Source organism: Microcaecilia unicolor, chromosome 12 (assembly GCF_901765095.1).
Source record: "Microcaecilia unicolor chromosome 12, aMicUni1.1, whole genome shotgun sequence".
NCBI classification, from domain to species: Eukaryota; Metazoa; Chordata; class Amphibia; order Gymnophiona; family Siphonopidae; genus Microcaecilia; species Microcaecilia unicolor.
In genome coordinates this window covers 49,597,310-49,623,293 of record NC_044042.1, presented here as the reverse complement: position 1 = coordinate 49,623,293, position 25,984 = coordinate 49,597,310, and the positions used below count along the sequence as shown (strand labels likewise).

The 25,984-nt window shown below is 43.0% G+C and overlaps 2 protein-coding genes across 4 annotated transcripts in view; one reads left to right on the top strand and one right to left on the bottom strand.

The window, feature by feature from the left end:
- The window catches only part of SCN4B (sodium voltage-gated channel beta subunit 4), a 50,966-nt gene extending 43,375 nt beyond the window's left edge, over positions 1-7,591 (top strand). Inside the window, exon 4 of the mRNA XM_030221201.1 lies at positions 7,232-7,591. Within this exon, the coding sequence (XP_030077061.1) occupies positions 7,232-7,311 (80 nt within the window). The 3' untranslated portion in view covers positions 7,312-7,591. The remainder of the gene's footprint in view (positions 1-7,231) is intronic.
- LOC115481806 (transmembrane protease serine 4-like) lies at positions 961-25,084 on the bottom strand. 3 transcript variants are annotated; one of them, XM_030221196.1, is made up of 13 exons: positions 24,862-25,084; positions 18,169-18,217; positions 17,494-17,676; positions 14,896-15,048; positions 13,539-13,668; positions 12,910-13,020; positions 12,733-12,773; positions 12,321-12,483; positions 10,906-11,069; positions 5,746-5,841; positions 5,193-5,332; positions 3,819-3,971; positions 961-2,272 (listed from the first exon to the last, which is right to left on the bottom strand). In XM_030221196.1, the coding sequence occupies exons 1-13, from the start codon at positions 24,862-24,864 to the stop codon at positions 2,261-2,263; spliced, it is 1,398 nt and encodes a 465-aa protein (XP_030077056.1). In that variant the 5' UTR covers positions 24,865-25,084; the 3' UTR covers positions 961-2,260. The 3 variants fall into 3 exon arrangements, with proteins under 3 accessions (XP_030077056.1, XP_030077057.1, XP_030077058.1); XM_030221197.1 differs by having other exon boundaries at positions 962-2,272; positions 5,193-5,329; XM_030221198.1 differs by lacking the exons at positions 961-2,272; positions 3,819-3,971 and having other exon boundaries at positions 3,982-5,332.
- Positions 25,085-25,984: the final 900 nt, after the last annotated feature.

The following is a 25,984-nucleotide window of genomic DNA, read 5'->3' as shown; positions in this document are numbered from 1 at the left end:
CGGAGGTCCTACATTCAGTTCCTGGGCCCGTTCCTCTGCTGGGGATGCTGAAGAGACAGTGCCCACAGCCCCTGTGAGAAAGGCATTCCAGTCATTGTGCAACAGCGACACCTAGTGGCCAGACATTGGGTCCACTTTCATTAGGTCCCAAAGAGAACCATGCCTTGTGGCCCCTGGCTAAAGGCCATCCCTGCAATGGCTGGAACTAAATTGGAAAGGCATACAAGAATAGGGGAAAAAAAACCTCCCAGGATAGTCGCAAATGAAGATTTATGGCAGCATAACCCAAGAGAGGGCCTGACTGAGTTAGAAGCCAGGTTATAAAATGTTCCTGAGGTAATTATACTAATTACAGACTATACAGCTATGATAAGTGAATACTGTGCCACAAATTGTTCCAAGGTATACAAATAATCTTCAGAAGAAAGAAACCTGAGTCTGCACTTCTTTATTTCTATAATATACAGTGACAACAGAACTGAGCTCACTGCCAGGGATCCACAATCGCACAATGCCAGTATCCAAAGCTACCTAAACTTCCTGTGTACACCTCTCCCTGCATACAACTCTGCTCTGCACACCTCTCTGCTTATGCAGCACTCTGTAAAACTGTGTGGACGTCTTTTGTATATGCAAAACGACTTTGTGAAAGTGTCTAACTGCTTCCAACACGCAACACTGTACTACAGAAGCTTTCTACACCTCTCTGTTACAATAGTGTACGTTTTCTCATATCTCTTATTTGTCCTGTTTGTCTGTCCTAATTAGATTGTAAGCTCTGTTGAGCAGGGACTGTCTCTTACATGTTCAGTGTACAGCACTGCATATGTCTAGTAGCGCTTTAGAAATGATAAGCAGTAGTAGTATATACAGAACACAAGGAGCAGTGCTGTGTACAATGAAAACTCTGCCTACAATATTGAATGTTGTTATAACATACTTGCAATAGTTCTTTATTTACAATATATATTCAATACAATTTTAAAAAAGTATAAATATAATTTACATTTATATTTACATTCAGGTTTTCATAATTGCAGCATTAATTTTCTTATACCACATATAAAAACATTTATTTACAATTTTACAAAGTGGTCATAATTATGTGAAGATGCTGTTATCTCAGACTCCACTCTGGATCACGGTTCTTCACATAACAAAACCGCTACACAATATGGCACTGTTCAGCACAGTTAGCACTGTCTGATCTGAAAAGATCTATGGCATAGAGGCTGATGCAGGGCAGGAATAAGGTGCATTGGTAGAGCTCTGTGTGTGGGTCTCAATAGCAGAGGGGAGTGCTTTAGCAGAACAATGTGTGAGGCAGGATCTCAATCCTGGAATTACAGGTGGCGCTGCAGAGCAGGAGTAAGGTGCTTTGGCTGAGCTTATGTATGGGGCTCAGTGCTGGAATAGCCAGGACTATTTCAGCGCAGGAGTGAGGTGCCATGTGTGAGGAATTCTCAGTACTTGAATAGCAGTGAGTGCTGTAGAGCGGGTGCATAGGCAGTGGGTATAGTAGAAGGTACTGTAGAGGAGGAGGGAGTTGTATTGAGGGGTCTCAGTACTGGAACAGCAGTGGGTGCTGCAGGGCAGGAATGGGTCACACAGGTAAAGTTCGTTAGAACACTGCCCAATCTTCAGCTCTACTTGAATAATGTAAACATAACCAAAAAGCATTATATCAAAAAGGATAGATCCTTATAGTGCAATATTAATATCACATTAAACAATTGGGATATCTTAAAAGATGTCCAAGTTTCAACATTTTAGATATATTTTAGATAGATGTATTTATATAAAGTGCAATAAATATTTAACATGAGGAAATATTTTTCCAACTTGAAAATCTGATAGAACCCCAGTGGTCAACATGGATTCAAGTGAGGCCAGTCATTGCACTTATAGAAATAGGCTGCCCTTCCCTTACAGAGGGAATGAGTCTGTCCTTCCTTTATAAAAGGAACTGCCCTCTACAGAAGGGCAAAGTCTGTCCTTTCCCTATACAAGGCACTATGGAATTTTCAGTTCTTGCACAGAATGCCTTCTTCATAAATTCCTAGCTGGGTGCTAGGTCAGAGGTAAGATTTGGGTTCCTTCATCTGTAACAGATCTTGTAGTGTAATATACGGCACCAAAGCGCAGGTTATGCACCTCCGCCTCGTGAGTACCAGGCTCCCTGGAAGCTATGGGACACACAGGTCCCACGTGAGTTCCACGGCAAATAGGGTGCGGGGCGCTGCTTCTCTCCATCTGTTTCTCATTGTGCTTTCTGCAAAAAGATTTAGTCACTGATAAGAAACTGTCCAAAAATAACGAATAAACAGCAAGTATCAGACATGGACCCCTGGTAAAAGAAGACTGGGTACCCACTTGTCCAAAGGCTCTTTCAACAACATTATTTATTTGTGGCATTTATATTTATTTGTGGCATTTATACCCCGCTCTTTCCCGCTCGATAGCAGGTTCAGTGCGGCTTACAAAGTATGGTACAAAGTATCACAGAGATAATACAAAGTATTACAATTGGTTCTCATGTGTGGTCCTGAGGGGGAAGGCGAAAGGTTAATTAAGCTGTAGCCCATGACTCTCAGCTCTGTACAGATCTAACAGAAACATGCCCTTAGCAAAAGAGCCATCTTTCCAGCCTAAGGCTCTGAACATGAGATTTTAACTCCCTTCATCCCACATCTCTCACTAAGGTACAATGAAACACAAATTTCTATTTGGTGGGGGTTCCAGGCCACCACAGAAGACAGATGTACTACACCCTGCAAACCTGCAGTGTCTATCTGGGCCAGCTGCAGGTATATACTGTACATGCATGTGAAGGGCAATTCTATATCAGGGGCGTAGCCAGCCCTATGATTTAGACGGGGCCAAGAGATGGACTAAAGGGGCAATGTATACCCTCCCTCCGCCTCCCCCCCCCCCCCCCAATGTATTAAAAATAATACCTTTGCTGCTGGGGATGCCAAAGCCCCGTCAGTCAAAGAAATTTGCTGCCAAGCTGTTCCCTTCCTCCACGCCCTGCTGCAGTAATCCAGAAGTCGGCTGGGTACCTCCAGCCGCCAACTCCGGGACTCCCCAAGCATGCTCAGTTCTTGCGTAAACTCAGCATGCCTGAGGAGTCCTGGCGGAGGGAGGCGCCTTGTCGATTTCCAGTTTACTATAGCAGGGCAAAGAGGAGGGGAGCGGCTCAGCAGGGAATTTCTTTAGCTGGCGGGGCTTTGGCATCCCCACCAGTCATTTAACGCGCCATGTAGGTTTGGAGGGCGTCTGTTGCCAAAATGGGGAGCCTTGGCCCCCTCCTTCGTGGTTATGCCACTAAAAGTGCCCACATTTATGTCTGTGTCTAGAATAGTAGCACTTACACACATCAGTGTACACTTAACTGCAAAAGTGCCAGCAGGGCACCTCTGCTTTATTCACTTATAGTGTGCCTAACTTACATGGCATGCAAATGCAAAGGGTGGCATACAATGCTGTAAGTTATGCACATCCCTGCTGCACTTAGGTGCCCACATTTATACCAGCTGTGGGCACGCAAATGTTATGTGCTGATACCGGCTTTCTTAGTATTCTATAACAGAACCTGGGCAATCAGGTGCCATACAGAACAGGCTTCTACCATGTGTCCTCAGGACACCCAAATGGAGGTACCCAGTTGTAGAATTACCTCATTATTGCATTATCAATATTAGCAAACACATATCTTCCCAGCAGTGTTCAAAGACAGTACGAAAACATTTTTTAGACCGGTTCACATGAACAGTGTCCTAAGTCCTGCAGTCTAGCAACATCAGTACACTTCTTACCTTCATGGCACCATAAATCCAGTCCAGGTAATACGTGACCCTGGTATACACTCCAACCTTTCCTGGCTGTGCACAACCAATGCCCCAGCTGACAATGCCCATCTGTTCCCATTTCTGCCCACTCAGAGCAACCAGTGGGCCCCCACTGTCACCCTGTGGAGAAAGGACAGCAAGGGAAAAACAGAGAGGTTACATTCCTTGCAGGTTTCTCTGAAAATAAACCCAACATCTGCAAGTCCTTAAGAGATGAAGGGTGCATGTTTATGACCATTCAAATGAAGTGAACTAGAAAAGACACATATTCCAAATACCTATGCACTGGCTGACAGGATTTATGAGCTGTAGTGGAAAAAAAGAGAGAAGCCACAAAAACCTCTATCAACATGCCAGTATCCCCCTAACATGGGGGCTTTTTAACTCCTCAAGAGTCCATCCAGCCTTCCCAGGTGTGCTGCGGGAGTTAGTCCAGTTTAATTTATGCTGGAATGGAGTGTATCTTTTAAGTTTTCTTGTCTCTAGTGGTTGGCAGCAGCGAGCAGCGATTCATACAGTTGCTTGGGCCAACCCCACAGTCTTCTCTCTGACTTAACCTCCTGCTTCTGCATAGATGGGAAGCATCAGAGAGAAGGCTCTGGGGTTGGTGCGAGCAAGCTGCATGAATTGCTGCTCATTGCCGCTGACCACTAGAGACAAGAAAACTTTTAAAAGATACATGGGGTGGGGGGAAGGGGAGATTCCTGTCTCCTTTCCAGCTGGTGACCAGCTAGGAGAGATGCTGGACTATTTATGGGGGTGGAGGGAAGAGAAGGCAAGTGGTGGACTATTTGCTGGGTGGGGGGAGAAGGTAAAATGCGGGACCATGTGTGGCTGTGGGTATGGAGGTGGTGGTGGGAGTGTGGGGGGGAGGAAGGTAAAATGCTGGACTATGTGTGGGCATGTGCCTTGAAAATTTTAGCACCGAGTAAGTGTGCCATGAGATGAAAAAGGCTGAAAATCTCTGCTTTAGACAGTCCCTAAGGTCAGTCACAGCAAGAAATGGTGCCCTCATCTTCAGCCTGTGTTTTCTCAAGTGCTCTCTGCTTGCACATTTGGGGTAGCTACTCTTCCACAACCCAGTGGTCTATAATTCGAAGGAACTGGGAGTATTGCAGACTTTAATTATTATGGAAGTTTGAGTATAAGGATGTTGTTGTGTCTTCATGAAGGAGCAATAAATAACCCCCAAAATAAATCCTTACAGATACGAAGAGAGAGGTAGAGTGGGTAACATTTTTTTCAAAGCACGAGAAACTCTTTAGCCTGCTGAGAAGAGAGAGCCATGAACTCCAGGGTTCCAAGGCTAACTCTAATGATGCGCAGCCCAGACTCACAGACCTGGCAGGTGTCAGTGCCACCCTCGATACGTCCTGCACATATCATGCTGTCCAAAATTTGCCCTGTGTATTCCCTGTTGCAGCTGGATGTTGGGATTAAGGAAATCTGAGCTTCCTGTAGCTGTGAAGATAGAGATCCTGCTTAAAAAAAAAAAAGATGACTACATCAGTCTCTTCTCACTCACAGATTCCAGACCTTCATCTTTAGAGATGACCAGATATGCATCAGTCTAATTCCTAGAGACAGTCACAAATTATTCTCCATCCCCACAGACAACCAGAAACTGCGTTCTTCTACTCGGAGAGCATCAAATCATGCCCAGTAAAATCATTACATTTAAACTTTCTGTGAAATGTTTGCTGGTAGCTGCAAATAGAGGCTGGTGTCAGGCCAGGGCATATGTAAGGAGTATCCTTGTATAATGATACATGCTCCAGAGCTCACTAGATGGATGCTTTCATCTGCTTTTCTCATTCACATGTATCTGTCCAACATGGCAAGGTGTTAGTTTAGTGAGATCTCACTGAGCACGGCAGGAAAGCGCTCTGCATACCTCCTTCTGAAGTGTGACCCCAGCCTGTCACCCACAGTCTGACATTGTCTTGTAGGCTGTCATCAAAATTTGGAAGACAAATTGGTTGAATTACGTCTGGAACGAAAGAGAAAAAGGGATTCAGGTTAAAAATGTCTTTTGTTAGTATCTGTCAGGAAGGGCAGTCTTAGCTCAGGGAGCTGTTTCTGGGACTGGTTGTGCATACTTTAGCAAGCCTTTGCCACTCTGCTGCAGTAAAATAACCTCACCCTTGCTAATTGCCAGTGGGCTCCTCTGAGGCTACTTCAGAAGAATTCTAGTTCCTGTTTAGGTTGTGTAGTTTCCATAGCTGAATGAGACTGTTCCCTCCATTCTTCTACTCCTGTGATTCCTCTGTTTGCTTTGGAATCCCATTGCTTTTTGTTTCTGCCATAAAATCTTCATTATCATTATACCATTTTTGGTTCCTTATCATAGTAGAATTGACAACACTGACTTTGAAAGAGAGTTATTTTACAAACAAATTAAAGGCACAGCAATGGGTGCCACTATGGCCCCCTCTGCAGCTAATTTATATGTTGCCAATTTTGAAGAAAAATTTGTAACTGATAATCCATACAAGAGTAGTATATTATTACGGGAAAGGTACATTGATGACATTTTATGATTTGGAATTGCAAGGATGATGAACTTTTAGCATTTTATATATGGTGGTTTCCTATTTTTTAGCCTTTACACTACTTGTTCTGCCCATCAGCTAGAGCAGTATAGAAAGTTATTGCAAATACTGCACTATGGGGCTCTTTTACTAAAGGGCAGTAGAACTAACACGCGACAAAACAGCACTACTGCCGGGTACCCAGGTGCCCTGTGGTAGTTCTGCTTTTGCTGTGCGCCGTTTCCCTTGCTAGAAAATAAAAATTATTTTCTAATGCAGCGGCCGGGGAGTAGGTGTGACTGGCAGTAATTGGGCAGCACATGCCCATCACTGCATGCTGCCTGATTACCTCTGGATTAGCATGTGAGCCTTTATTGACAAGTAAGGGCTCAGGCACTAATAGCCGCGTGCTAATTGTGAAATTAGCGAATGACCATTAAGGACACCAATAGAAAAAAATGTTTTTTTTACAGCCGCAGTAAAACGTGGCTTCACTGCGTGGCAATCCCACATGCCAAGAATACCACAGGCCACATTTTACCATGACTCTGTAAAAGGACCCCTATAAGTGCTGTCATAACAAGTCACACATTCAAGATGGCTGCTGGAATGAATAAGATTTTCACACTTTTTAAAGCATTTTAAAAATGATTTTTCCAGTGTTTTTCATAAATAAATAGCGTTTCCAGGTTAGCAGACATAGCTGCATCTAATTCCACCACTGATCCTGTGATTGAAAATTTTCATAAAAGATTGATGTAATTTGAGATTTTACAGTGGTTTAATTGATGTTTTATGATTAAACAAGTGTTTTTTAGATATTAATTTCATGATTTTTTTTTTTTTTAGATTTTACACATTCTAGGGACCATGGAGCACACTATAGGACGGCCATTTGCTTGGTCATACTCAATCATTCTACTTGGTAATGATAAACAGTTGGTTGATGAGGGACTCACAGAACCACAAAGCAAATTTATTTTAACAGCCACATTGTTGGTTAAAAAGTGTATCTTACAACACTGGACAGACCCAGATCCTCCAACTCTGAATAATTGGCATGCCCTGATGAAAGAATTGGGGCAGTGGGTTGGGTGGCAATATTCGATTCTGACAGCTGATAAGCATAAGAGGTATCGAGAGCTGTGGAAGCGGTATCTTAGCCTAGGGGCACAGGAGCTTGATAAGGACAGCTAGAGTGGAGACCTAGCGGAGGCGAAGGGGGTAGGAGGGGATGGGGTGGGGGAGGAGGGTTGCGGGGGGATAGGGGGGGAAAGGAAAACAGTCATGAAATGGTGGAGCACAGGGTATCCGTTTAAGCTATGTTTTAAGTGATGTTAATGTGCATCTGGTGCACAGGAGAGTGGTGTAATGACTGTATAACCGATGATGTGCTGTATACCTGGGGGTTGTCCCAGATTAGTTTCGTATTGACTTGTTATGTTTATGACACAATAAAAATATTAAAAAAAAAAAAAAAACAAACAAAACCTTTTTTTAGTGTGTCTCTCCATGATGTTTTTAAGTAGGATTATATTTTTCACAAAACATTTTTGAATTTTAGGCTTTTTTTAATAGAAATTTGCTATTAGGGGAAGATTTGTTCTAGCTCCCCTTTAGGTATGTGTCCTTTTTGGTGCTACTGTTACTTGTTTGTACAGAACCTCACATAAGTCACTTTTGGCTGTAATCATCAGAAAATTGATTGCTATGATGCTTGCATTTTAGTTATTGGTTCCACATTAGCCTGTTGCATTCTTGCACTTTTAACTTGTATGGTAGACTGCTGTTGAATCAATTTACAAATTGGAGAATACATTCCGCACACAAACTTATTATACACTGAATGCAGAACAATGGAACAATATTCTTCACGTAGAGGAGTCAATATACTTAATTCATAACTAGACTCGCATTTCATTGGAGGGATCGTCCATATGAAGATAAGTGCTTCTTTTTCCGCATTGAAGTAGATATTAATAGAGGAATCTCTCTACTTTGATCACATGTAAGAAAAATATAAAAAATATAAATATATAAATAAAACTGGACGGTTTTATAGTTAATCACCACTAGACTCATGCCAATGATAGAAAAGAACTGGATGTAGTAGAGATGCTGGATGTATTCTCTAATTCACTATTGAGTGTTCCCAGCGAAAACTGAGGCTTTTTTCTCCAATGAAGTGCAAGTCCAGTTATGAACTAAGTGTACTGACAACTCTTTGTGAAGAATATTGATTATTCCACTGTTCTAGCTGCTTCAGAAGTCATACACATGTCCATGTGGGTTGTTTCTGTGTGTGCTATATGGAAGAAAATTGTTCCATTTATGTTATACTTTATGACTGCACTAGCATAATCTTTAAATTATTTATCCACTCTTTTTATTTATTGTTTTTACTTTTATCTATATATATGCTCTATCTATATGTACCCTCCCACTCTGTCAGACTGTCAAAGTAATGCTTTGATGTTTCTCTCATATATACTATCTGCTACCACATTTGCTTATTTCCGATCTGAGGAAGAAGGGCAACCTTCGAAAGCTAATCAAGAAATGTATTAAGTTATGTCCAATAAAAAAGGTATCATCTTATTTTCTTTTGTTTGATTTCTGTTGATAACCTTTAAGACTGGACTAACACGGCTACCACACCTCTCTACTTATGCTCAATTTGAAATTATCTTTTAATATGATTTATTTTTTATTTGTATGTTTTAAACAATGTGATATGTCTGGATTAACAGCTCTACCCCTGATCCAGCCTTTTTAGGCAAAACGTAGCCATGTCAGGTGCTTGTTCTAATAAGCTGTCTAATTCCACACCTGCTGGTCTGCTTTATGTTGTTTGCTGTTTATCATGGCTAGGAGACAGCGTTCTTTGTTCTCTGCTGTATCTAAGAAGCACCCAGGTTTAGACTGTGCCCTGACACAGACTGAGCTAAACTTCTGAGAGTGGAAAAGGGAGAGTTTCAGTTGAATTCCCACTATGAGATAAGTAGAATCGTACATCACATCCAGTAAGAAAAATGAATTGGGGGTCAATATTCATCCAGCAGTGGTGAGTGGCTTTATTATGTCGGGTCACGTCAATATCTGGATTGATGCGGGTGGTTCTCTCTTACGCAATGAAGTGCGATATTCAGCACTTAACCACCTAAGCGACACCACATAAAGATAGGACTAACTTTTAAGCTTACAAGTGTATTCACTCTCCACTCTTATATCTCCCTACAATCCTCCCCGGGAACTCCTTCATCAGGTAAATCTCTCTTATCTGTACCCTTCTCCTCCACTGCCAACTCCAGACTCCGTTCCTTTTATCTTGCTGCATCATACGACTGGAATGGACTTCCTGAGCCAGTACGTCAAAATCCATCTCTGGCTGTCTTCAAATCTAAGCTAAAATCTCACCTTTTTGAGGCTGCTTTTAACTCCTAACCCCTATTCGCTTGTTCAGTACCCATGTCTGTTTTATCATTCCCACCTTAAGTATTTCCCTTATCCCTTATTTGTCTTGTTTGTCTGCCCTGATTAGATTGTAAGCTCTGTCAAGAAGGGACTGTTTCTTCATATTCAAGTGTACAGTGCTGCACAGAATTCTGCACAGAATCTTGTTACTCTTTGGGATTCTGCATGGAATCTTGCTACTTTTGGGGATTCTGAATGGAATCGTACTACTCTTTGGGATTCCGGAATCCTGCTACTCTTTGGGATTCTGCATGGAATCTTGCTACTTTTGGGGATTCTGAATGGAATCGTACTACTCTTTGGGATTCCGGAATCCTGCTACTCTTTGAGATTCTGCACGGAATCTTGCTGTTCTTTGGAATTCCAGAATCTTGCTTCTTTTTGGGATTCTGCATGGAATCGTGTTACTTTTTGGGATTCCGGAATCTTGCTACTCTTTGGGATTCTGCATGGAATCTTGCTACTTTTGGGGATTCTGCATGGAATCTTGCTACTCTTTGGGATTCCGGAATCCTGCTACTCTTTGAGATTCTGCATAGAATCTTGCTACTCTTTGTCCTTATCCCTTATTTGTCCTATTTGTCCTGATTAGATGTAAGCTCTGTCGAGCGGGGACTGTCTCTTCATGTTCAACTGTACAGTGCTGCGTATGTCTAATGATTAGTAGTAGTAGTAGTAGTATGCAATCTGATTTGACCATTAAACTTAAGCAGTTAAGTGATGAATATTGGCACTTAGCCTCATAAATGCTGACTCCACCCTGGACCGCCCACAAAATAGCTTTGACTTTAGTGGTCTGTGGTGATATTCAGCAACACTAACCAGTTAAGTGCTCCTGAGTATCAGGAACCATTTCTGGCCAGTTAAATTGCTTTGAATATTGACCCCTTGATTTATAAAATTCCTCCTTCTTCACACCTCCCTGGCATCTGGATCCCTCTAACATATGAACTTGGTGTGAACTTTGCTTTCCTGGCACAAATGCACAGGAGAGGTAATTTACTCATGTAGCAAGGTTCAGCAAGCCTTCACGTGTACTGGCACCTCACCTGAGAAGCTTAAGGGTGATTTCAGATGAATAAGGCCAATATCATAGGGCTTCGAATTATTGTACATGGAATGAATGAAAACCTTATCCACACGGGTTGCAAACAGAACAGACAGAGTGGAGATTCCTGCTTGGATACGCCAGCTATCCACCTGCTGCTGATCCCTGCAAGGAGAAAGAAGTGGTTAATTCCAAGAGTTTCATTCCCAGACTCCTACAACGGCTATGAATTTGGTACATCAAATTAATTCAACACCATAATTATGGCGATGCTCTGGGTTTGGCATACCATAGCACAGTATTTTGACACTGTACTGCAGCATTCTGATGGGAATGCTTAGAGCGTGGGACAAAATAAAGAGCCAGATCCAGAGCATTACTATAGGAAATACTGCAGTATAGAATAGCATTCCTATAGTAGAATACTATGCATCATGGTAATGCAGTGTTCCCTTGCTAATGCTCTGGATTTAGCACACTATAATGCAGTGTTGCTATGATAAAGCTCTGCATTTAGTGCAATATTCATATGATAATGTTCCATTGCATAGTATGATGTGGTACTGCTATGGTTTTAACAGAATATATTGTGCTGTCCTTATGGCAGTGTTCTGGGCGTGTGACGCACTATAATGTGGTGCTCCTATGCTAAAGCTCCTGATTTAGTGCAGAATTCCTATGACAATGCTCTACAGCAAGTATGGTGTGGTACTGCAATGGTTATGTTCTGGATTAAGCAAAATGTATTGCAGTATTCTTATGGTAATTCTCTGGATCTAGCATATTATACTGTAGCATTCCTACAGTAAGGTTCTGTAGTCCGTAAACTACATTACAGCATTTTATGGTGACATTTTGAGTGTGGCACAGTATTGTACAGTATTTTATTTATTTATTGCATTGGTATCCCACATTTTCCCACCTCTTAGCAGGCTCAATGTGGCTTACCATACATCAAGAATAGTAGAAATAGATTAGAAAATAGACATTTAGTATTACAGAAGGATCTTGGGCAACATGATAATGATAGAACAAGATAATAGTATAACAAGCAGATATTTTTTTTTCTTACATTTGTACCCCGTGCTTTCCCACTCATGGCAGGCTCAATGCGGTTTACATGGGGCAATGGAGGGTTAAGTGACTTGCCCAGAGTCACAAGGAGCTGCCTGTGCCTGAAGTGGGAATTGAACTCAGTTCCTCAGTTCCCCAGGACCAAAGTCCACCACCCTAACCACTAGGCCACTCCTCCACAGTTCTGAATATATCTGGAGGATTTGTGTGTGTTCACTTTGGGAATGGTTTGCGTGGGTGTGGGTTCCTCCTCTCATAGAAGCCCTGATCTCAATAGTTCAATCATTATTTGAAAATTGTCCCCCCCCCCACCCGCCCTTATGAAAGCGGCTGCTATCTTACTTTTGGAAACAGTGGGCTGCAGTGAGGATCCAGGAGGGGCTAATGATGCTGCCCCCACAGACATGCTGCCCCTTGTACTGCAAGCTGACCTGCCAAGGCCAGTTCTGGATGAGGGAGGAAGTGCCACCAACAATGCGTACCTGATTCAGGCCCTTGCCACAACCTGCAGTCAAGAACGAGAGCAAGAGTAAGAGTGTCAGGGATGGCTGAAACCCAACGGAAAGAGGAGGGCAGGGGAGTGGGAGTTTGTACGAAAGGACAATACTGAAGCAGTGGTATGGGGTGAGAAATCAGTGAGAAGGCTTGGGAAAGGTTGGGGGAGGGGAAGGAGGGATTGGAAAACAAAGGAATGTTAGAAGAGGGGACCAGGAGAAGGCAAGCATTGGAGGAAGGAATAAGGTGTTCTACTCACTTATACAGCTGAGAGAGACTACATTTCCAGATACACAGCCACTAGAAAATTAAAAACAATTACCTGTTAAGTACCATATGCTGCTGCTAGGACTCACTTGATTCAGACGCACTACAAATGACAGAGCTCAGCTGCTTTTGTCCTTGGTCTTAAGATCACACTAGTCCTTCTACTCACCCATTGGTCAGGATAGACTGGAATCCTCCATCATTGGTGACTTCAACCCTGCTGTAGGCTTGTATTGGCGTGTCGATATTGGTAACAGCCACTGCATTAGAGACAGGGTCACTGAAAAAAATTGACAGAAGATCAGATAGGTGGAGGAGCCTCCTTATCATGGAAAGAGCTCCAACAAACATTCCATTGGCCACTGTCCCTCCAAACCCTCTTCTTTCTGCAGCACAAATGTTTTTCATTAATCTGTGCATTAAGGCAGAATTAGAGGAACCCGTCCCTAGAAACACCATCCAAAAAACTCCATGGTGAAAATACATTATTTTAAATAACAACTCCTCTGCATAGAACTTCCTCTTTCGCTGACAAATCCTGTACAATGGGATGAAACACTTTGGAGTCTCCCAAAGAAGGGAGATGTGTGGGGCATAGTTGGGGCTGGGCTGTCTCTGCTCTTAGTTTCAGCATGTTTTATACTAAAAACATGTTCTATACCAGACTGCTTCTAAAATGTTTGTGGCCTAAGGCATATGCATACACATGTACACATAATTCTGTGTGTGTACTTGTGGGCATGCATACCTGCCTGTGTGTATTAGTACAGGCCCATGAATGTATGTGTTGGTCACTACCTGTTGAAGCCCAACTGATTGCAGACAGCTTTGGCTCTGTTTTTGTCCCAGTTATCATAGCAAACGAGGGTCCAGCTCTGACTTCCCTGGTTGAATACTTGCAGGATGGACATACTGTTAGAGATCCTCACTAGGAAAAAGAAAACACTCAGCATGATGAGTAAGGGGTACTGTGGAAGGGGTCACTCCTCCCCTCCGTACCTCCTAGACAGGGAGGGAGCAACTTGTTCAGGTACTTTTTTTTTTGGTGGGGGGGGGAGCTCCTCCTCAGTGTACCTCCTCAGGATGCTGGGAGGTAGGGGTACAGCTCTTCCCTGTGCATTTCCTTCAGTTTTGGGAGGCCAGAGGGAGCAACTTCTCCCTGCTATTACTCCTCCAGCGCACTGGAGGAGACTGGTAAGGCAAACGCCCTTCTAATGTACCTCCATAATATTTTTTGGGGGGTGGGAGAAGGTATAGTATCTCTGTGCTATACCTCCACTGGATTCAGGAGGGGACATGATGGGGTGCAACTCCTCCCTAATGTACTTCCAATGGAATCACATGCACTAGGAGCAAGGTTTAGCTCTTCTCATGCTTGTTGGAGGCAATATTGGAGGAACTCCTTTCCAGGCATTAGGTGTTAGCAAGCTCCTCCATGGTTAGGGGCCAAATGCACAAAGCTTACCTTGCTATTAATGTTTGCTTTAGACTGGTTCTAGTCAGTCTAAAGCAAACGTTTATGTAGCTAGGAATGCACAAAGGGGTTTTCCGTGGTTCTAACGTGTGCTGTTAGCAGCCACCAAGAATCCCATGCAAATGTATTACAATGAGCTCATTAGTATTCTAATGTGTATTCCATGGGATGCACAGCTCCAGGGCAGCCCTAATTTAATTAGCAAATTTAATGGCTGCTCAGGAGCTGTCAGAGAGGAGAGAAGCACAAGCAGGAAGCTATAAAGGTTGCCTGCTTGTGCTTCCTACCTCTTACCTTCAGGTCCCCCCCCCCCCCCCATGAATTAAAAAAAAAATTTCCCCAGTGGTTCAATGGACAACAACAACACCACCCCCCTCCGTGACCCCAGAACCTTTTTGACAGAATCCCCCTGCTGTACTTCTTCAAGCATCTTATGGGAGAGGTAGCGCCTTCCTGTTTTACTTTCACAGGCATGGGGACGGGGGAGTTGAAGCTTGCTGTACCCAAAGGGCATCAAAGTCGGGGATGGGGGAGACCTCCTTTTGTACCTCTTGGAGCCTTGGGGTGGGAAAGGACAGCTCCTCCCCACTGTACCTCTTTGAGATTTCAGTAGTGGCAGAGGGGTGTATTTCCTCCCTGCTGTGGCCTTGCTGGAGGTGAGTAAGCATTGTCAATACTCACCAGTTGACGGAGTATTGATTTCCATTGGCTTCACACAGCGCTGCTCATCCTCAGCATCTGCACAGTCAGCGATTCCATCACACCACTTTTGCATGGGTATAAACTTGAAGGATTTCAGGCAGAAGAAGTAGTAATTATCAAGGACAACCTTAACTGTAAAAATAAAGCCCAGGGTCAATGAATGGGGGGTCTGCAGGTGTCCATGGAAAACACACACTGCACATAAATAAAAACCTGTCTCCTAAACCTTAGAGAACTGTGTGAGGGTCTCAGACTCCTACAGTGCTCCCCAATACTATTGCCACACATAAAGTTTCCATTCTCCCCACAGTGCTGCCCAACACTATAGGGAGGGAGGGAGGGTCTGACGCTCACAGTACTACAGTCACGTGTGAAGGTACTACATATCTCATAAAACTCCCCTTACTATAGTCATTCACAGCTGGGGGGGGGGGGGGGGCACTTCACCTTACCCGCTATTCTCAGATATTTTTATGTATCCAGAGCAGCCAGGACTGCCTCTGGCAGGCACAATATAACCCCATGTTTTTCTCCAAGTATGCCTACCTTCAACCATGGCCTGGCCTCCCTCTCTACCAACTGCAGTTGGGCAACTTTTCTCCTTCTCTGTTGACATTTCCAGATCTGTGACTTACTTGTTTGCTGGGGTCTCTGGGCTCTGCCTTGCCTGAACCTGCTCTCCAGGAGTCAACATTAGCCATGAGACAGATTCCTTCCCATTACCCTCAAGGAGTGGCCTAGTGGTTAGGGTGGTGGACTTTGGTCCTGGGGAGCTGAGGAACTGAGTTCGATTCCCAGCACAGGCAGCTCCTTGTGACTCTGGGCAAGTCACTTAACCCTCCATTGACCCATGTAAGCCGCATTGAGCCTGCCATGAGTGGGAAAGCGCGGAGTACAAATGTAACAAAAAAAAAAAAATAGGTGGATGTCACTTCCAGGCTGCAGCTCTGAAGCCCTCAGGCCTGGAAGTTTGCATTTCCAGCATCCAGTCATAGCATGGGATGACAGGTAATGGGGAGAGAGGGGCCAGCAGGAGGACTCTTTGTCATTTCTTCTAGTGCCTGCTTTCTTTGGGGAACAAAGCCAGCAGTAGAAGATGGACCATTTGTGCTTTTGGTCCTCTTGCAGTACTGCCCCTAAAATTGTGCCAAACTTGGTGGATGCCTAATCCACCTAATGCTTTTACCAGCGCTACTCAAGGCAGCGTGCAAAAAAATAAAAATGCAAACAATAAAAAGCATATTAAAAAACAACCCCACTAAGGACTAGGTCAAAAATTTTTTCCTTCTCTCGTCGGCTCCTGTACCAGCTGCTCCATAAAGCTGTCCTTGATTTCATCAAAGAATTTTACGTCTCTAGCATGCCCCGATGTTACATTTACCCAGTCAATATCGGGGTAATTGAAATCACCCATTATTACTGTGTTGCCCATTTTGTTTGCGTCCCTAATTTCCTTTAACATGTCTGCATCCGTCTGTTCATCCTGGCCAGGTGGATGGTAGTACACTCCTATCACTATCCTTTTCCCCTTTACACATGGAATTTCAATCCACAGTGATTCCAAGAAATGTTTTGTTCCCTGCAGAATTTTCAATCTATTTGATTCAAGGCTCTTGTTAATATACAATGCTACCTCTCCACCAATTAGATCCATCCTATCACTACGATATAATTTGTACCCCGGTATGAGAGTGTCCCACTGGTTATCCTCCTTCTACCAGGTCTCAGAGATACCTATTATAACTAATTTTTCATTTAGTGCAATATATTCTCCCATCTTATTTCTTAGGCTCCTGGCATCCGCATATAGACATTTCAAACTATGTTTGTTGTTCCTATTTATTTATTTGTTGCATTTGTATCCCACATTTTCCCACCTATTTGAAGGCTCAATGTGGCTTACATAGTACCGTAAGGGCATTCGCCAATCTGGTAGAAACAGTTGCAATGTGATATTGTGGTCGGATAAGGTACACATGTTTCAGGTACAATGGGGTCGAAGAGAGGAAAGTAGTAATTTGCAATCTTTTAACTGATTTTTATTTTATTTAAGGACATCTGCTCTACTATGGTCTCTTTTGCAACCTCACTATCGGAATACCCTATCTTCCCTGTTTTGGTGATATCTTTGAAAGATACCTTATCCCGAACCATGTGCTTTTGAGCGACTGTCGGCCTTCCCCCCCCCCCCCCCCCCCCCCCGCTTCTAGTTTAAAAGCTGCTCTATTTCCTTTTTAAATGCTGATGCCAGCAGCCTGGTGCCACCCTGGTTAAGGTGGAGTCCATCCTTTCGGAATAGGCTCCCCCTTCCCCAGAACGTTGTCCAGTTCCTAACAAATCTAAAACCCTCCTCCTTGTACCATCGTCTCATCCACACATTGAGACTCCAGGCTCTTTCAAGTAACCTTTACTGTCTTCAAAATAGCTCCAGTGAACTGACATTCTCCTCAAACTGGTTTCCCCTTCTACCATATGGAAGAGCTAAAAATAGACAGCAGGAGAGTAAACTCCTATCCAAAGTACAAGCAGACATGTTCACAATCATTGGTCACTCCTGGAAAGATGAGAAAGACTTACTGAGGATTCCAATAACAACAAGCGCGCCTGCCACCAACAGCGCTGCAATGATTGGGACCCCGATTTTTTTAAACATAGTCAATTTACTGGATTCTTGTGCAGCGGGATGTGCAGTGGGGTGTGCAGCACCCCCTCTGGCTCTGGGTTCACGCACAACCCTGGGGCCATGGGCACCGCCAGCACCTATGATGAAAGAAAGCAAGCATGGGATATATTACTATGATATTACCAACAAACTAATAATCTTAGAGGAGGCCATAAGAAAGGGACATATTACCATGAGAACATCAGTAACTAACCAATAATGTTAGAAGAGGCCATGAGATGTCAATGTATTACCATGAGATTGCAAGTAATTAATAGAGTTAGAAGAGGCCATGAAGAGACAGAAGTGTTGGAGACTTGACCAAGCTGTAGACACAGGATTTGCACTTCTCTCCTTTTGCAGTAACTTTGTCAACAGAGTATATATCAGAAGGTTAAGTCTATAATGGCTTTTCTAGCTTTCTGTCCTTGTCCCTGCTGCCCTCTCTTTCTCTCCTTCCTTTCTGTAATTCTCAGCCTCTTCTTCTTGCTTTTTCTGTGCCTCTCCATCTATCCCCTCCTTTCTAGCTGCATCTCTCCCTCTCTTGTTCAAATCCTGCAGCCCAGTTTTTAGACATATGAAACATTTACCTGCTCTACTCCGAGGCTGTTCGATGTCATGATTATTATCTGTCACATGCTGTGAATCAAAGCAGAGAAAGAAACCAAACAATGAAGGCAATGGAAATATACTTTTATCAGATTTCCTGGAAGGGAATGGAGTACATTTAGGTTCTATATATAATTCTACCAGTTATGTCTTTGATTAACAGTAAGCAGAATTCTTGTTCCAGATGCAAAGAAACCGTATGACAGCCCCATGTAGAAAGTATCAGCTAATACAGAGCTGTCAAGTTACCCAATTCCAGGATAGAGATTTTAGGCCATTCCTGGATTTCTTACAACTCCATCCTGATACATTATTGGACCAATTAAGGAAACCCTGTTCAATGCACTGTTGTTTCAACATTATATTTATATAAAAAAGATACTTTTTTTTTTGTTTTGTTTGACACTGTGACATGGGTGTGTCACTAAATTGAATGTGCAATGATTACATGACAAATATGTGGACAAGCAATTGACCTGTTTGGTCTCTGATGGTCCAATGACATTTATGAGCACAATTAGCACATATTTATAAGTTCTTATGTGTTGTGTTTCTGTGGGATTATTCTATAATATGTCTGATTAGTAACAGTTCCATATGATTGAGAAATCGAGGTTTACTGGGTGAGGACTCGGATGATCCAATAGGTATAAAATTATTGGGTAATATTATTTTAAGAATATCACTCAACATCCGTTTTTAACAGTGATGCCATCTTCTGATTACCACTTGCTTTTCTGTATAAATACTACACTTTGAGTTTGTTGGTATAACAAACTCCTTCTGATATTGGAGAGTGTCCTGATGTGCTGGTACCTTATCCTCCCTCTTGGGAATTCTGCTATGAATTATGAGGCTCATTTTAAAAGCACATAGACTTACAAAGTTACACAGTAGCCTATGTAACTTTGTAAGTCTACGTGTGCTTTGAAAATGAGCCTCTATGTCATTTTCTAAGTCTATGTGCTTTTAAAATGAGCAACTATCGGTCACTGCTTAGGTTCTGTCTGCCCCCCTCCCCCCATGTTTCCATCTGGTTTTGACTGAGGTGAAAGAAAAGCTTAGCATTAACAAGACAAACAGAATCTTTGTGGCTGCCACTCAGATCAACAGAACCATCATCACTTCCAGTACCTCTTGACTGAGAGTTTGCAAAGGGGAGAGAGTATAAGAATTCAAGCAATCTAGTCAAACAGGTCCTTGTGCTCAGTCACTAAATAAGAATCATGCTCCTTGAGGACTAAGAGAAAGAATGGCTCCACTTAAAATGACACCATGCATGAATGACATAGCTGAAAATCTGCCCTTCAAGGTACTGCAAAGTAGGCATTCTTCAGCAAGGAGAGAGCTAAGGTACTGTTTTGCTTGTATAGAAGGGGAGATAATTGGTTTATTAATTACAAAATATGCTGAGTGATGATATTAGAATTAATCACATTTTAGCATCCTAAAGGGATTATTGCTATAGCATGGACCCCTTGATCTTCATAGACATTAGAAGTTGATATGACATACACAGAGTCCATATAGGTCAAGCATAAACTAGTGCAGGAATTATATAGGTGGATCTCATTCTACAGCAAGCCCTTTAGCAATGGCAGCTAAAAATGGTCTCACTTATCTCTGTGTCATGGGCTTGAGAGAGATTTCACGAAAGACGTATTATTATATGTACAATAATAAACAACTTCAACTATAATAAACACTGAAAGCTAGGGTGTGCCACAAAATAACAGAAGAACCTGTTGTCAGGAATTGATCTTTAGTACACAGAGAAAGGCTTCCTACTTTCTGCCCTGGGAAATCAGGGTCAGACCTTTAGGATAGGTTTATTATTTATAACCCACCTTTACCTAAAGCGGGGTACACATCACATATATAATAAAAACACCACATATACATACATCCATAAAACAAATAAGCCAACCCAGAAATATTTACACAATGACAAGAGTGCATTCAGTCTTACTAGAGAAGCTACCAGGGTCAGATCTTTAGTACACAGAGAAAGGTGTCCTACTTTCTGTTCTGGGAACTGGTATGAGATCAGCTGAGGAAAAATATGTTTAAAAAAACTGGAGGTGTTGCCTAGTGGATAGAACATCAAGCTAAGAAGTAGGGATGCCAGGGTTCAAATATCGCTCCTCCCACTAACGGCCCTCGGGGGATATTTTTGAAAAAAAATGTTCAAGTTAGAATTGAGATGTCCCGCTCATTACGTCCAAAAAAACCCCATCCATCTCACAGCTATTTTTGAACAGGAAAAATGTTGGGATTTTCTGTTCGAAAATACATGAGGACATCCTTGCGCTGAAAATATTAAAAAATGAACAGCCAATTCCAAACTGAAACATCCAAAATATGAACGCCAAAAAAGGAGGCCCAAAAATATCTGGCATCATTTGTACAAAAATGGCAACACAGACGTCCCTGCAGAGCAGAGGGGCAGCTTAGTGGTCAGTACAGTGGACTTTAACAAATGGCATCTAGGTACAAATCCCACCTTAACTCCTTTATTACGAATTGTGAGCCCTCCAGACACAAAAAAACAAACCCTACTGTACCTAATTGTACACCACTACAATGACCTTCAAACCTGAAGGTGTTTCCTATATGTAGGTACAGTAGGTATATTGTTAAATTTGGAGGGCTCACAATTTCCACCAAAACTGGGTCGCCTTGTGTACAGTCCACTGTGCTGACCACTAGCCAACTTCTGGGAGCTGCTTGCTGCTGTTAGGTATGCCCATAATACCAGATGCTGTCATAGTGCCTGGTATCCCCTTTCAGTTTCACTTCTAAAGGGAGTGGGAGGAGGACAGCATTAACTGGGGGATTATGGAGGGATCATGCCTTAATCCTGCCAGTGATCAGTTGGTCAGAACACCTTTTTGTTACTTGAACTTGATTGAAACAGTTCTAAATAGAAATGCCCCTTTTTTTTAAAACTTAGACATGTCTGCCTGTTCCATTATCGCTGAAAGACATCCTAATTTCGAGCCCACCCAAAACATGCCTCCAAAATGCCCTCTTGCTAGTTGGATGAACTCAGTGGAAAACATTGAAATTCTGCCTTTTTGAAAATCGCAATTTGGACATTTTGGCAGAAGGATTTTTTTTCTTTTTGGCTGTTTTGAAATGTCCATGTGCTTTGAAAATGAGTGCCCTTGTGTCCTTGGTCAAACTTAGATTGTAAATCCACTTGGACAGGGAAATAACTTGTATACCTGCTTTTAACTTGATAAAACCACATTTGAAAAAAGTAATTAACGTTCAAATCCAAATCTCTCAACTTCTTACTGATAAAAGTATGCACATTCTTTACAGCCTACATACTTTTAGCTGTGGTGGGAAAAAAAGCATAGCTTTTTTGAGGGGGTGCTGAGTACAGGCACTTTTTCCATTGTCTGCTAAAATTGACCCATGGTCCCAGAGTTTTAATGAAAGAGCTCAAGCTCTACACAACAATTCTGCCTTGTCATAGATTCTGTGACTGGTTGCTGAGGGCTTGCTATTGTGGGATGGGTCCCTCTGTGATCACCCCAACCTTGAAGGGTGGCCCAGCATTTGAGTACCAGCACCTTTTTCACTAGAAAAAATACATTGGAAAAAAGTGACAAGCAGCTAAGTTACCCAGAGTCAAGAGGGAGACTTTTTGACCAGTTGTGCCTTTTTATCTACATCCCAAAGGGAAGTGGTATTTTTGTAATCCCTAATTCTACCCATTGAAGTCAGTCTTGCAGGTCCTTACAGTGGTTATTAGAGGTCCAAGGCTGGCCTCAAAGCGCTCCCCCTTGGAACTGAGTAACTTAGCAGCTTTGTGTATATACCCGTGCCTGCTTCAATTAAGGTGCAAAATTCACCTGCTGCATGTAATGTTCAAGTACCTGTGCACCTGCAAGGCCTAGAGGCAGTTTGAACACTAGTCGCTCGATCATATACAGAACTTTGGTGCACAGAATGAACTTGCACAAAAGCAATAATCTTTGACTCCATTTAGCTCTTAACCAGCAGCTGTGTCCCGGGGGAAAGGGGGGAAAACTAAACCGGAAACGCACCCCAGCTGTCCGCCGTCGGCTAAGGCGCATGCGTAGGAGCGCAGTGTGCGGGCTGCTGCAAGTGAATGCTGGTGAATATACGGGCGAAAGCGGTGCCGTGGGAGCAGGGTACGGAGAGGTATATCCCCGGGATATGCAGTTTGCTGCTGGCCCGATGAGTGGGGGGCCGTTCTCCCGTCATGCAAAACTAAGGCGGAGATGTGTGCATACAGCTGGTCCGTATTGCGCTGTATATACACAGCCTGAGCAGATTTCCCCTCATTTTGTAAGTGCATAAGAAGCAGCTATTTCGTATATAGCCTGATACGACAGGTTGCTACATATAGGGTGGGTCCTTGTGTATTGGTTGATTCCCTGCTCTTGCAGCCACGATAATTGCACGAGGTATTGTTATCGTCTTTCCTGTCAGTTGCATCCTTTCCCTTTCTTTCCTCACTACATCGAGGTCCTCCTGTGGCAACGCTTAACATCCAATACGCTCAAATGGTTTATCCTTTACGAGAGTGCTCCGGGTGTGGCCCACTTTAGTATGATGTTCCTGGGGAAACGTTTTCGATTTGGTCCGGCCTGGTGTAAGCATTTATGCAGACCAGGCAGTAGCCAGGGATAGCAGCTTCTATTGGGCTGCAGAGAAGATGTAGTAATAGCAAAACAGTAGATCCTGACAGCCCTGCAAACTAAAAGCACCATCGTCTTGCAGGGAAGGCGAGGAATTTTCAAATAGCCCGTTTACCCAGGTGAATGGCTCTTCATTGTTTAAAAGTATGATGTCCAAGTATTTATAGTGTTCAGGTGATGTGATTGAGTTTATCAAAATCTCGGGGAGGGGGGCGGAAAGCTAAAGGTTTGCCTAATACTCTGGTTCCAGCCTTGGCTTAGGCACATCAGAATATGGTGATACGACTTTGACCCTACAAAGACGTAATAACCTACAGTTGCCCCCCCCCCCCCGAACTCTCTCTCTCTCTCTCTCTCTCTCTCTCACAGATTGGCATATGGTTCCTACCTATTTCTCTGCTGCTACCCTGATGTGTGGGTCATTAAGCTGATAAATAGGGGGCAACGTTAACAGGTTAGTTGTCTGTAAGCAATTAAGCTTGTATGTGCTTAATTGTGTAAATAAAGACACTGAGAAGGAACTGCCCTGCTCTACCAGTATTCTGACTATTGTCAGTTGTGCATTAATAAAATGGATTAAGAGGTCAATAACACTTGACCTACTGATGAACATTTTAAGAAAAGGGGAGCAGAGGAGCGCCTCCAGAGATATCATATTTCTGTTCCTTCTGCCCATTATTACATCATGCAACATCCTACTGTATTTGGGTTTCAGTTTTTTTGTGACTTATATACATGTTTGATCCAAATGTTAAAAAACTTGGGGAGGGGGGGGGGGGTCAATATTCAAGGTGATTTAACCAGTCAGTTAAATCACCTGTTTGGGGCTAACTGGTCAATTTCAGCAGCACTTATGTGGTTAGTGCTGAACAGAAAACTGGCTATTTTGGGTGCATTCTAGGGGCAGAGTTGGCACTTGACCGGTTAAGTGCTGATATTCAGCACTTTACCAGTTAGGTTAACCGCATAAATTGGGCTGCATAAAAGTCAGTCCTGTCTTTTATGAAGTAACCCATAGCTGGGTAAGTGCTCGGTATTGCTGTTAAACGGCTATGTGTTAGCTCCAGAAACCCAGAAATTCAATGCCTGGACATAGCCCCATGATTCTATAGGATATCATGGTTGGAAGTGTTCTGCGGCTGTGTGTCTGTTTTTGTACCTTGTGCTGACCTTCACTATGCAGGTAGGGACATAAAGATTCTTCCACAATGATAAAGCCAAATATCATATCCCTTGGTTCCCAGTTAGTAAACGGCATAGGGTGAAGCTTATTCATTGGCTACCAGTTCTGTGGGCCGGTGACGGGACAAACCTGTCTATGCGTTTTGTTTTTGATAATTTCAAGAAATAGAACAGCAACAAAACAAAATCAAAACTAATCAAAGTAATAAACACTAAGGTGGAAGTAATGAGAGCAGTATTAAAGGTGATCTAAAACCATATGAATAGTCCTGTTCTTTAGACATGATATCTGGAGATTCAGCCATCGTCCCAATGGGTTAGCAACTTAAATTTTCCTGTGCTGGACCCAAGACCCCTGTGGAGCAGTGACCTTATAAGTACCCTCTTATTTTGCTGTGTGCACTGCCAGCACTCGGTGAATAATATTAAAAAGGTGATACTAGTCTAGCTTCAGATGTAGTGGAGTCCTCTCCAGTGAAAGTGTTCAGTTGTATTAATTTCATTAAATTAAAGTCAACATGCCAAAGAACACAGTTTTAGAGAAGGCTTAGCAAATTTATGGTATTTCAATTAACAGTTCCAAGGTACGTAGCTTTAAGGAAAGCCTGCAGGAGGCAGAGATTCCACCTGGATGACCTGTAACATCTCCATGGCTTTGCCTTGCTGTGAAGTGACATGAAAAGGCAGTCATACTCCATACCAGGTGCTGACAGGACATGCTACAGATCCCGGCCAGGCAGTTCCAAGTCCCTTCTCCTGCCACCTCTCTCTCTTTCCGCTAACATTAAATGAGCTGTATCGGGATCCAGAACTCACCATATCTGCCAAACTCCCAAATCTTCCAGCAGCGAGAAGAACGAAAATAAAAGCGTGTGAACAGTCTCCTCAAGGGCCTCCGAACTCCTTAGCACTTGCCTCCAGGTTTGATGCTGTTCTCCCCACCACCTGAGCAGGTGTGTCCTAGTGCTCCAGAAACCTCCCAGGTCTGTCTGCTGTAACTTGCCACTAGCTTTCATGTCGAGGCACAGGATCTTCTTATACGGGGAGAAAAAAAAAGATCACTGATAAAAAAAAAAAGTGGCAAAACCGGAATCGCTAGTGTTGTGGAAACTCTACACTAGTCACGCTTCTTTAACAAGGTAAATGAGTTCCATGCAACCTTTGGACTTGACTCACCTGGCCAGGTGCGTAGTTCTATTGTTTTTAATCCTGCATGACTGCTTTTGCATTAGCTTAGCTTAATAAACTAGTATTGAGGAAACAAAACACTTTTTTTCTTCTTACTTTGTCTGGTGTTTATCTCTCCCATGATGGTGAGCCAGAATAAGCAATTGCTGATATTTGTGCATCAGCTTCCATGTCTGTGATTAATCAGACTTTTTTTGTTGTCCCCCTCGGTCATTAAGGTAGTACTTGGTGGCCCCTTATCAGTTATCACCAGGTTCCTTTCTGGAGGGTTTCCCTCTAGATTGTTCTTTTCTCAAGAGACTGTAAGAGATGTTTTTTCAAAGTACTTAGACTTACGAAGTTACATAGGAGCCTATGTAGGTCTAAGTGCTTTGAAAATGAGCCCCTAGGTCTCCTGCCTAGTTCCAGAAAAGAAGGGAAGATGGAGGGGTGCCTCCATAACAATGCCTAAGAAGAATGGGACAAGACCTTGTGAAATTGTAAAGCATGAAAGTGAATAAGTTCCATGAAGAGGACAGCTGTGGACCCAGAGTAGACCCACATAAAGTTATGTGAATGGATGACTAGGATCTCAGTCCTGACACTGGGAATGAAGGTGCATAGATGGTTCCCCTGGATCAGGATGAATGAGTCACAGAAGACAGCCAGGAATGCAGGTGTTACTCCTGAATCTTCCTTTTCTTCCCAGATGTGGAAGGCGTTATCCTCGGTTGCATGTCATGGTCGTGTTGTGCAGGTAATTAGCTGCATG